This window comes from Centruroides vittatus, unplaced genomic scaffold (genome assembly GCF_030686945.1).
Source record: "Centruroides vittatus isolate TY-2023 unplaced genomic scaffold, ASM3068694v2 contig_503, whole genome shotgun sequence".
NCBI classification, from domain to species: Eukaryota; Metazoa; Arthropoda; class Arachnida; order Scorpiones; family Buthidae; genus Centruroides; species Centruroides vittatus.
In genome coordinates this window covers 189839-203383 of record NW_027122290.1, presented here as the reverse complement: position 1 = coordinate 203383, position 13545 = coordinate 189839, and the positions used below count along the sequence as shown (strand labels likewise).

At 31.7% G+C, this 13545-nt stretch overlaps 1 protein-coding gene across 1 annotated transcript; it reads right to left on the bottom strand.

The window, feature by feature from the left end:
• Positions 1-704: 704 nt before the first annotated feature.
• Positions 705-7780, bottom strand: LOC136978302 (NACHT, LRR and PYD domains-containing protein 2-like). The gene is made up of 4 exons (XM_067274009.1): positions 7706-7780; positions 6573-6624; positions 3033-3158; positions 705-1984 (listed from the first exon to the last, which is right to left on the bottom strand). Exons 1-4 carry the CDS (start codon positions 7778-7780, stop codon positions 705-707), a joined length of 1533 nt encoding a protein of 510 aa, XP_067130110.1.
• Between the last annotated feature and the right edge of the window lie 5765 nt (positions 7781-13545).

Sequence of the window (13545 nt, the reverse complement as noted above, 5' to 3'; positions counted from 1 at the left end):
CGACGTTTAACAATTCAGTTTATTCATTTTCATATGTGGAAATTCGTCACTGATAAATACGTGTAATTTCATAGACTTTACACAATTCTTTCATAGAAAACCTAATATATATTTTAAAAGAATTCTACATCATTACACATTTTAATTTCTGTTTACTGGCAGATTGAAATAAGATACGATCGCGAAACTTTTGTATTGCTCCAATGACAGGATGACCCTTTTAGAACGTTCAAGACTGTTGACGGTTTCCAACGCAACCAACTTCTCGTTTTCACTTATATTTAATAATTCCCGGATCTCAGACGAATTCAATTTGTATATTACATTTGTGAACCTATGGAAATAATCATCCAGAAGACCGCCAATTATTATGCCAATAAAATAAATGTCTACGTTAATTACGTTCATTATTTGAAGGAAATCGATAATGCGGGAAACAGGTTTTCTGATATCGTAAAAATTATTCGAAAACTTTCTCTGAAGAAAAAGGACAAGATTAATCTTAAAATTGTTCATAAAACTCCCATATTTCGAGAAGTAATTTACGCAATCCTCCCGTTCTTTGCTTTCTCCTTCGGTCTCCCGAAAATATAAGTACAGTTCTTTGAATTCATACAAATTCAATAGTTGTTTATAAAAAGTCAGAGATTCCCAATGATCAATTCCCACTTTTGAATGAGAACAAAATTGTTCCCAATTTGTTTTCAGTTTGATTTGTTTATGAACGCAAAGCATGAATTCAGGCGTGAACATTTCTTTTCTACGTATGTTATAAACTTTTTGCGTAAAGGTTCATCCTTATAAAATCCGATTAAAAATAATAATTCCATACCATGAATAACATATGGAAATGAAATATAGCCGATATATATAGATAAAGCTGTAAGAAATTCGCCAAATGTCCGATGAACAAAACTGTATCGAATGAAATTATCGCATTCAGAAAAGGAATCCAGAGTAAGAATGTCCAATCCAGCAATGAAATTGTGTTCGTGTTCATTGGAAAATAAAGACTCCAAATCTTGTGATGTGATACCGTTTATATCCCTGTTAAACCTCCTGTTTAATCTTGTTAATTTCAGTAACAAATTTTCTCCCACGAAATATTTTCCTCTTTTAAATTTTCTTTTTTTATTAGTTTTCCTAACGTAACGTTCAGTTATAAGAGTAAATATTCTGATGTATAAATCAGCCATAGTTTCAAGCTTTTCCATTTCTCCATTCCGATGAAGGCAACACAACATGTGCAGCATCAGAGGACATTCTGCTATTTCTCCGTAAAACTCATTTATTGTCAGAACCGAAATAAGTTCGTTCGCTTTTATTTCATCTTCTCTAAACATTAATTGAATGTATTTTTTTTTATATTCTGGAGAGAACCCTTTTATCACTATTCTCATCTTCATGTCCTCTCTGATCTCCTCCGCTGCTTGAGGTCGACTCGTTATCAAAATAGTCATTGTTCGAGAAATGTCGAAAGATTCCTTTCTTATAAATTTTATAATTTTAGATTTATCTACAATTTCATCGAATCCATCTAAAATCACCAAAACGTTCAGATTTTTATCTTGCAGTGTCCAATTTTTATCAGTTAACTCAAGAATGTTATCAACTAATGCATCTGTTACACTTTTATCACCTAATTCCCTTAAAATTACAAGAAAAGTTAATTCAAAGTGTCGTAGATAATCGGTAGATGCCCAGTCGTACGCAATTTTCTTGCATAAAGTAGATTTACCATAACCGGGATCTCCTGTAACTAAAATAGTTTGGTGTCCATCTTGTTGTATGGCAAATATCTCATTCAGACTTATTTTCTCTCCGCTTTTGTTTCCAAATGCATCAGCTTTCTCTACAGTTAATTCTACAAAGTAATCCTTTAATGGAAAGTCGTTTCTTTTTCCTTCCCACAAGAAAGATCTCATGTAGGAAAAGTAAGTCACATATTTTTCCTTCACCTTCTGGCAGCAATTGTCGAACATTTCTATAAGTAAAAAATATCATAATTAATCAAACATTGCGTTAATTTTTTTATTTTATTTCCGTATTCCTAGTTATGTAGAAACTTATTTCGGGTTTTTGATAAGTTTCTTCTATTTCTCTTAGTACTATGATGTATATCAGTGTTTATTTTTTAATCTTTCCTTTATCGCGGATCAATATAAATACGTGACTGTTAATCGTGCTTTTGAATTAAGCTTAGAAATGCTTATTTATAGTAACTGAACGTAACAAAGTACGTACACTAACTCGCTATTACTATTTAAATGTCTCCCGTAATCAACTGCGCTAACTAATGTCAAATATTTTTCGCAAAGGGATACCGGTTCGTGTACCAGCGATTGAAAAACACTGACGTTAATTACTATTTAAATAAAGTTTTGTTAAATATGTGAAAACTTAATGATAATCTCAGTAAAGAAATAATTATGGAATATGGGCAAGTGAGTTATGAATATCGTAATGTACAAATGTGAGTGTACTGAAGATAGTATGAAACATATTCATCCATTGGCTACTCTTCCAAATTTTTACCAGCTTGCCAATTATACGAAATTTATAAAATAGAATTAAATAGTGAAAGTTTGGGCAAAATGTATGGCCGGATATTAATTATACACCCGGTTATACTTTCTGCCCAACCCTGTACTATTTACATTTGCTGAATACTGAGCAGGTAGAAAATAAAACAATAAAAAATTTCAAGTAACGTAAGAAGTTCTCTTAAAAATCAAAAAAATAACAATGCAACGATAAAAACAGACATAAACTTGGAAGTACGAATGTATTATCACGGTAATTCGCTGCAGATGTGACGTGATTTGACGTCGCCACATCTTGATAATTATATAAAGCTCTTTATATAATTAAAACTTCACGTAATGGTGTAATATGATTAACTAATCATTTTGTAATTAATTCATTAATATGGTAAATTAAATAAAGAAATTGATTCTCGGCAAAAAACAATACAGAAGTCAAAATTAAAAAGATGTTCCTTTTTTATGTTTATTATTAAGACACGCACTTACCATTCCTTTCTTCGTCTTTCTTTACGCAACTTGCATTCGGTTCTTTACAATGTATTTCTATTCTCGGTCCAACGTGAACTTGTGTACAGTTCTTCAGCATAGTCGGATATTGATTACAGTTCTCAACTGAAATTAACGCCCAATTGAATATAATATTGTATTGAATCATTTAAGTTTAACAAAACAAGAGTTAGGTGTTAATAAAAATTGCTGTGTACAATATAAGAAATTTTCATGCTTAAGATAATCATTCAAATAATTAATTTTCTCTGTAAAAAATATTAAAAGATAACAATTTACTCTCAGTAATTCATGATTAGTTTCTAAATATTTAGCACACTTTCTTGAATTTTCCTGTGTACATTTTCGTCATTTTCGTTCCCAATACTCTGTGCTATAAATGTGAAAATAATCACTTTTCTCTACGATAAGTTTTACGGACTTATTCGAAAGTTATTAAGGTAATTAATTGTTAACATCGAGTCAAGTTCAAGCATTTAAAATATTTTTCTTTACTCTATCAATCCTACTTTATGGGTTTTATAACAGTTTACATTAACCGATTTTCGTGGACTCGTTAGAAACCAGTGGCGTGCCCTGACATTTGATGACAGGGAAGCTGTTTTTCTGTAAGAAGCCGACTTCCAAGGTAATTGCGCGTCAGTGATGGTCTAGGGCAGTGGTTCTTAACCTTTTTATACTCGCCGCCCACCAAATATTTCATAATTTTTTTGTGACCCCCATTTTTTAAATAATAATTTATATTTGATAATTTATCTATAATAAATTGATTTTTTTATTATTGCTTTATTTTTTGTATAATAAATGTAAATCATAACTTTATTATTTCATTATCTATTTAAATAACATTCAAACTTCACAATTAAACACGAAAACTCATTAATTTTTAACAGAAAATACAATAAGAAACATGTCGATAAATCGATTCAATGTCGATGCTAAAACTAAACTAAAACTAAAACGCCCACTTGGTAAGGATTTTGCATAACTTTTGCAAAAATATTTAAATTTTCAAAGCCTACTATTTTTCCTAATTATTTTTAAAATTCCGAGCATTAATAGTTTCTTAAAATTGCTTTGGAATAAAAAAAGTAAATACTGCGGTGTAAGTAGCATATTTACATTTATTTCTTCTGTACTAACAAAGTTGTATGTAGGAAGAAATACAAAATAAATAAATAAAAACTAAATAGGAAAACTTTATCTTTCTTATTTCACTTTTCAATACGATATTCGGATTATACATCAATTTTCTTTTTATTATATTCCGAAGGAAATTTTGCATAATTTGGCGGCCCCCGGCAAACTTCTTATGGACCCCCAGGCGGCCCCCCTGTTAAGAATCACTGGTCTAGGGTCCATTCGTATTCATTTGTTCGATAAGCCAGTAAAAACTGTACACTTCTCTGAATGTATTTTTAATATCACAATTACATTCTGAATCGCTAGCCACGATATAAGGGCTAAACTTAAAAATAAATTATAAAAACTTACTCGGTGAAATAAAATGTGCGATGGATATACATACCTGGTACAATGTATTGTTCGATTGTATTAATATACTTTTAAAAAAAATTATAATTAAAATATAGCTTTGTAAAGAAACGTACATAAAAATAACATAAAATAGTCTTTACTTTTTAAATCTTAAAACAATCCACTTAGTCAAATATCTTGATACGAGTAGCTAATGGATAGAACTATTGACGGTCCAGGTAGGTGTGTAGTGAGTGTGTGCGTGCCAAATCCCGAGGGTGCCGATACCGGTCAATGTCGAATGCCTCTTTTGTCGAATCACTAGTATATCTCAAAGGACGCCACAGGGCTGTTGTAAATTTTAAACGTTTCTCACCGTAGCTGTAAAAATCTAACTATGTTAAACTTGATAGTCATTCGTTTTCTAACTAATTCGTTTTAATACCAGGTGTACACGGAAATCAGTTTCCCACTGTACTGAGCGAGTGATTGGTTCTGTTAAGGTTTTGTTGAAGTAAAATTCTGGCTCTTTCAACAGGGTTTTATTTATGTCTCCATTCCCTAATCTCTTAATTATTTAGTCACTTCTTAAGTAGAAATAAGTCGAAACCAGTTATCTGTAGTCTTGGGAAAACAGTGGAAAGACAAATTTTTATGACAACGGATATATAAATCGTAAATTTAAAGAAAATAAATTCTAGAGCTTTTTTTTTGTACCATTGTATGTACTGTACGTCTCATTCATTAAATTTGGTTGTAAATGATGCTGCCAAAGTAACTTAATTTTTAACACTGTACTAGAATTGTACACGTTTTTTCTGCATCCCCTTACAGCTGGGACATACTAAATTGTAATATCACCGGTTTAACATTGAAATCCGTAAGTAATATAAGATGGGAGAGCGGAATAAACGCAGAATAAATATATCAAATATTTTAATGGAGTTTTTTTAAACTCCCGTCAACTATACAGAACTATCATAAAAACGTGCCAGTAAACTCCTATCGGTTGGGTTGTTATAAATCTAGTCTAGGGTGGGCAACCCTTTTTATAACATGGGCCAGAATAAATTTTACGTTTTTTTCCGCGCAGTAGTAGTTAATTGACGCCTTCTTGTGACTCGTAATTTTTTTAGTCTGCAAATATGAAATAAATAAATAAAAAGTTAATTACTACATTTATTTCTCTTATCGTTTTCGAAAATTACAAAAAATTGGAAAAATAACTATTAATTGGTTATTTTTCCAATTTAATAATCTATTAAAGATCTCGCGGGCCGGATAGAAACTTTTCGCCAGCCGTAGCTGGCCCGCGGGCCGGGGGTTGCCCGCCGTTGATCTAGTCTGCTCGTGATTCACATAATCGGGCGAGGGCGGCTGAACATCTAGTAGGCAGGTGCCTAACAGCCCACAACCAATCCGGGATATAAAGTCGCGGACTCTTTACGCGTGTGTCGCTTCTACCAGCTAAACCGTGACGTTGGTGCTCTGTACAGCGCATGCGCCAATGCCTATAATCTGGCTGCTTGGAAGTTGACAGGCAGGTGGCTAACAGCCCACAACCGCTCCGGGATATAAAGCTGTACTCTTTACGAGTTTGTCGCTTCTACCAGCTAAACCGGGTGAGGTTGGTGCACTGTAAACCGCATGTGCTAATGCCTATATAATCTGGCTGATTGGAGACTGACCCGATTTCGACATTCCTTCCGCCACCGAATTATTCGAATATACAATAGCGATCTTATCGTTTTTTTCACATGTAGTATAGAAATTTGTAAAAGATACATAATGCAGTTATAATAAAATATTAATTTTAATTAATTCAAAGTACGTTAAAATATGAAAATTTATATTTTATAAAATTCAAGGGAAGGTCATTGGAAGGTGGAATCGGCGCTTCCATCGCTTCCAATGACGGATCGCCACTGTTAGAAACTCAGAATGATTAGAACGAAAATAGAAAAGTAAATAAATTCTGAGAATATTCTTCCTTTATATGAATTTTAGAGTTATTTTTAAAAGGAGAAAAACAAAAGCATTTACCGTTTAGAAGTTCTTTAAACATTCTTTCATTTTGCCTCACTCTATCTATTGCCTGTAATTATATAAAATATTCATTATAATGTTCCGTCTACAGAACTGTTTAAAGAAAATTTAATTAAGTATATAAAGTGTATTTTATATCATTGCTGCACTATAACGTTATGAGGATTCTCCGTTTGAGTACGCGTATCTGAAAGTACTTTTCTTCACTTTACTGTTCTATTGTAACGGCTACTCATTAGTCATAATGCATGAAGAAATATTAAATTTAATCATAGTTATTTGTCTCTATTATTGCTATAATGAAGCCAAATAACGAAGCTACTTAATTCAGTCATTTGGAAAAAATTTAACATACTTTTTTAGTCATCATGGAATAATACATTACAAAACAATTTTCTATAGCAGGGGTCATCAAACTTGTTCACAGAGAGCCACTTAAGTGAGAGAATGAGCCGGTCCGCAGAACCATTTTGTTCAATATAATACACTAAATACACAAAAAATAAAGACAACCAACATACAGTATAGGGCCATTAAGCAGCGGGCCAGTAATCCGCGAATTCGCTTAAGCCGCGCAAAAAGCTTGGATCCTAATTTGTTGACACTATGGATCATACGGACCTGGACACTTGTCTCAAACACTCGAGACAGGTGTTGACAGCGGTCATTTTGGCATTTCGAATGTTTGTGATTGACGTGCTATGCCCTATTGCGGATTAAATAGTTATATGCTGACTTATAACTTCGACGAGGTATTTATGGGAGATTAATCTGTTATCTATCAATAAACAATAAAATAACTTACAATAAAATTCAAATACAGTACTAATCTCTTTTATCCACGCTGAGTGTCAACGTTATAAAGGCCGCCATTGTAACCGATTCACGCCTTACAATCCGCGGACCACCTGAACCGCGATTAAGCAGTTTGGACCCCAATCACCGCGGCTTAATGGCCTTACACTGTATTTATCTACCTACGACAGATTAATGATATTTCCATATAAATCATTATATTTTAGCTCCTTTGTGGCACAGTGCAAGGGTGGGCCGGATGAACTGACCTCGTAGGTCGTAGTTTAGTGACCCCTGGTCTATAGATTAAAATAAAATGCATGTTACCGACTTACGTATGCTGCTTGTGTGTAATTAGCTGGACAAACGACGACATTCTTCTCCTCACTCGAAACTGCTGCTTCTGCCATTTCTATAATTTAAATGTAAGAATTTACATATAAGATTTTAAAATTTTATTTACAGATTCATTCGTTTAACTCTAATTTTTATTAAATAATAAGATTTTAAATTAAACATATAAATATTTACCACAATATTTCTTACATAATATAAATATACTATTTTTTATGCTTAAAAATGTATGTAATAGTTCTTGGTAACTGACACTTAACAGGAAGTCTGTGTAATTACTGCTTATATATTTATGCAAAATATTTAAAAATTTACACTCCATAGAACACCTTCTGTAGACATATTTTATAAAGATAATATTTTGAATTACGAATTTGCAGCCGATTCGAGCTTTCAGTCTTTACCCAAGCATATTGTCTTAACATACCAAAACACAGTAACCGCTAACAATCTAATTTTATAGGATAAACAAAAGGCAACTAACACTGCATGGAATAGTGTAAAATTTTCGTGTGGAGACCCATTAGCAGTTGTAATCATGTCATTCCTAGATTAACCACAGACTAACCGCAGCAATTGGAGAAAAAATTAATCTTATACGAGGTTTCCTCGGGAATCTGGAATGTCCAATTACACACAATCTTATTATAAGTATGAGTACAGCCAATTCAATGAGTCCTAGATTTTGTAAGGCACGTCTACTCCGTAATCTGCACAACTATGACATAAAACGTACTTGAATTGCAGTGGCGCTTGAGTTTCTCGTGTGTCAACGGAAATATATCCGTAAAAAATTCTTAACTCTAGCTTATTTCTACATTCCTTACATGTAGGAATATACTTGTTTTGAAAGCGTGGATATAAATGTCGACATATCACGGAGGTAGAGGACAGAATTTTCATCTGTTCTACAAATGTAAGCTACAGGTAAATTATAATTTAATATATTTGAGAAAAATGATAAAATTTCTTATTACTACGTAAACGAAGGAACAGACTTGCTTTATTAAGCTACCTGTACACATATAACGATTATCATCTGTTTTGAGCTATTATGTCTTACACCAGCAGGATTAAACGGATTACAATTTTCGACTATAAGTAATATATAAATAATTAAAAATAAATAGATAAACATTCTTAATAGAAGAAAAAAAAACATAGAAACAAAACATATCGGTAAGTGTTTCGAAGATAACTATAAGAAACTAATTAAAAAGATAGGTTATCCTACACTTACAGAAAGAGAGGAATGGAGAAATAGTAAACACAACAAACATTGAAATACCAAACCCTATAAGGGGAACACTCGAACTAGGAGCCAATTTCAATGGGCCAACAATAGCGAAAAAAGAGAGATTTTGCTGTATTTACTGAACACTTTTTATGGAGAATACCGGAAAAGAACAGAGAGACAACAACGAAAGGTATGCAGAATATCTTAAAAAAACCGAAAGTAAAACAAAACACTATGGACAAGGTAAAAAATTATAATATAAAACTAAATAATGCTAAAAAAATTTTTAACAGAAAATAATTTAGTGTTACTCGAAAGTGACAAAACGAAACAAACTATAATTATGAAGGCAAATCAGAAAAAAAGACATAATTAAAGATCTGATACAAGAGGGTGGATACAATTTAGTAGAAAAAGATGCAAGCAGATGTATGGGAAAGAAGTTACATAAAAAATCGGAAGAATTAAAAACAACAAACTTAATAACAGAAGAAGAATTTGAGGAAATAAAAAGTAAAAACAATAGAATACCAAAGTTTAATTTCAAAGTTAAAACCTCATAAAAACCCAGTTGAGTATAGACCATTAATTGATGTCAAAAACTACGTGTATTATAATTTAAAAAAATTTTTAAAAAGTAAGTTAAATACGCTCGAAACTTCTAATTATAGTTTTAAAAACGTTGATGAATTAATAAATAGGTGAAAAAACGAAAATATAGCAATTAATAATTATACGAATCTTTTATCTTTATATATTAAAAATATGTACCCAAGTATAACTAAAAATAATATTAAAACTTCTTTGCAGAAAAAGCCCCACAATATTAGTCATCTAATGACTAATTCCATGACTAATAAACTCTGTATATTAGTCATGGAAATTAATTATTCCAAGTATGTGAATAAATCGTAAGTTTATAAATTTATTGTCGGTAAACCATGTTTATTTATTTATTTTTAATTATTTATTTATTATTTATAGTCAAAAATTGTAATCTCTGTAATTCTGCTGACGAGGGGCATGATAGCCCGAAACACAGATGATAATTGTTATATGTGTACAGGTAGCTTAATCGAAAAAGTTTGTTTTGTCTGAGAATTTCCTCATTCTCGTGTAAATGCTTAACACCAGTATAAATGTCCTGTTAATGATTAATGTCCACGTTGACAAATATATAATAAATTGAATAAGGACGGTAAAGCAATAATAATTGACGGAATACATCAGTTAATTTTTTTTTCTAAATACTTATTCTCTCAGCCCTTTATTCATCTGCCACGCGAATTTTCTATGTAATATGTCTCTTGAACAAATGCATCATAGATGATGAAGTTACATTTACACAAATAAAGTAATTAAACAATTTATCCTTGTAATGTCACCTCCTTTCTTCTATCACTTAGTCTGAACATATCTCTGTTAGACCCACATCTTTTGTCTTGTTTACGTTTAGTCTTTAATAAAAAATCAATTCGAAGATTTGTTATAACCATTTCTTATTTATCCCAATTTATCCCGTATTGTATCCTTCTAATGTTCTAATATAGTACATCCCAAAAACACTTTCATAAACTTCACACGCGGCGAAGTTTCGGTCATTCTCTATATAGTATCCATTCTTCAATACCATATTTTGATGGTTCTTTTAATCCTCAAGTCTTGTAGTAATCATCTTGCTGACAAATATTTTAACTATCTCGTTTATTTCTATTATTCTTGGCGACGATAAAATTTGTTAAATCGATAAAAAAATTTGGTTACTTATGGCACTTAATATTCTTTCTCGCAACTCTACGCCATACATTACGAGCAGCGGCAATTTCGAATAATCGCCCACAATAGAAAGACTTTTAAAATGATTCATTATGAAAGTATACATTATTTCATATAATCGGGCAATTCTTTATCTGCGGAAAGCCTATTAATTAGTTATTTATGTTATTTACAGGAGAAGATTGGGCGTAATGAATAGGCATTGTTTTTTGTAAGTGTATTGATAGATGGAAACAGACTATTGCAGTGCAGATAACATGCATTAAATTTCAAGGTAATGTGATCAGATAAGTGGCATAGAAGTTTCCAGAGTGAATTGTAAAATCCTTAATATTTTGATAGAACACAGACATTTCAAACATGGAAATAGTGAATCTGCAGTTAAAATTGGAAAACGTGCTAATTACAATCTCGAAAATTATCAATCAATCAATTTTTATTACTTGATATAACGGTTGTTATTACAAATTGGTTAAAGAACGTCATTATTTTAATTTAGCTGCATGAACAAAGAAACTGTATAATTTATACAGAGTTAGCATGAGAAAACTATCACCGAATAAGATTTGGTAACAAAATTCAGATGGCATCTCGAATATCCAAAAGAATGTTGCAAGACTCGAGAAGGTGTTTTCTCATATCCATCACTGTTGTTCCACAAAAAGAACATTTCGAGTCATCTAAGACATTAATTGATTTAACATTTAGATTTATGGAAAACCTATTTAGTCTAAATTGTGCAGCAAATGACTTTACTTTATAACTCAAATCGGACAATAAATAAGGCACTGGACTCTACATTCCATTAAGGAAAATATCACTGTTCCAGTTTCTTTCAGTCAAATATTGAACATTTTTGAACCAATATAATTCTCTTAGTCGTTGATCACAGTCCAGAAAAAGCAGACTTTTACTTAAATACATATAGCTATATGACAATCCTATATTATTTAAAAATCCTTTAGCAATAGCAGGCCATGGCTTCAAAAAGGAATTACCATTCATCTTTGAAAGTCTTGTAAAAATCAGTTTTCGGTAATCGTCTTCCGGTATGTCAACTAATTTCCTCCAAAATGTAAACAATTTTATCACCAATCCAACAGCAAAGGGAGGTCTTCCAATTCCATTCTCAATGCAGGTCCCGAGACAGATCTGTTAATATGGAACACCCGCTTAAAGTAGAATAACTGTATCGGTTCAAATTTGTCTATTAAAAGACCACCCCAAACCGGAAAAGCATGAAACATACTTGGTCCAATCAAGGAATCAAATAGTTCAAAATTATTATTTAGTGAAGACGCTTTAATTTTAATAAGAAACTTGATGAGATTGGAGATTTTAGATCTTGCAGCAGGTAACACCTTGCTTAAATGATAGGAGAATGTACTCTGTGAAGAAAAATAAATACCTAGATATTTAAAATTTGTCACGATTTCCAGTTTATGATTTTCTAAACTGAAATTATCTGTATACAAACGTATTATAAGTATGAGTTCAGCCAATTCAATGTGTTTGAGATTTTCTAAGGCACGTGTACACCGAGGTCCTACACAACTTTAGTTATTGGTATGTCTACGAAGATATATCCTTTAGAAGGCTCCTGCTCATCCCTACAACATCTTACATGTAGGAATATACTCGTTTCGAAAGCTTGGATATAAACGTCGGTATATCATAGAGATAAAAGACAGAATTTACATCTGTTGTACAAAGAATATAAGCAATATGTAAATTATACTTTAATATATTTGAAAATAATGCTTAAATTGTATATTACGTATAATAAAAATATTGTTTTACCGGTTGAGCTTATATAAAAATTTGTGTAAAGCGATAGAAATTGATTATAAATACGTTAATTAAATCAAATGCTTTGAATAATGCACTCCCTATCTCGAATAAATACACTAGAAAATTCTAATGTTTGTCGGAAGACGAAGCAGAAGCGTGATTTGAACCAAACCGCTCCAAACTCCTCTGTAGCATTAATACTGAGAATATTTAAAAATGCTCTTGTAATACGAACTTTCTCATTATATCAATTTCTAATAAAGACAATTTCAAACAATTCACTTGAAACTTAAACAATATCGATTCAAATTTCGAAACCGCTTACTTTTACATATAAAATATACTGATCAGAGCAGCAACAAATAAGTATAAACGACGGACTATAGCAGGTAATTATTTTTTCTGAATAGTTATTCTGTCTCCCCTTTATTCGTCTATCACACGAATTCTCTACGTAACACGATTCTTAAACAATGCATCTGAGATGTTTCAGTCACATCTATACAAGTAAAGAGCATCCTCATTATCGTAATGAAACAATCCATCTTTGGGATCGAACGTTATTTCTTCTATCACTCAGTTTCGAACATATCTCTGTTCGACTCACGTCTTTTGTCTCGTTCACCTTTGGTCTGTAATAAAAATCAATTCGGACATTTATTATAACCATTTCTTCCGATAATCTCTGTATGTTCTACTTCCCGTATTTTATTCCTCTAAAGTTGTAATCAACTACAACCAATATTCTAATAAAGTTCACACGCGAGTAAGTTTAAATCGTTGAAAAGACAATATACTGTAATGAATTGATTTTAAAAAATATGATAAATATTTTACTTTTTCGAAGTGAAGTAAATTAGTAGTTTCACGTCACATTCCAGTTTTGTGTTAACATCTCACACAATTGATAAACATTGCGTACGAAATGCGTGTGTCACTCCATTCGAATAGCACGTGAATACATCGACGTCATCACTAACTTCAATGACCTCATTATACGATATTGAAAGTATCTTC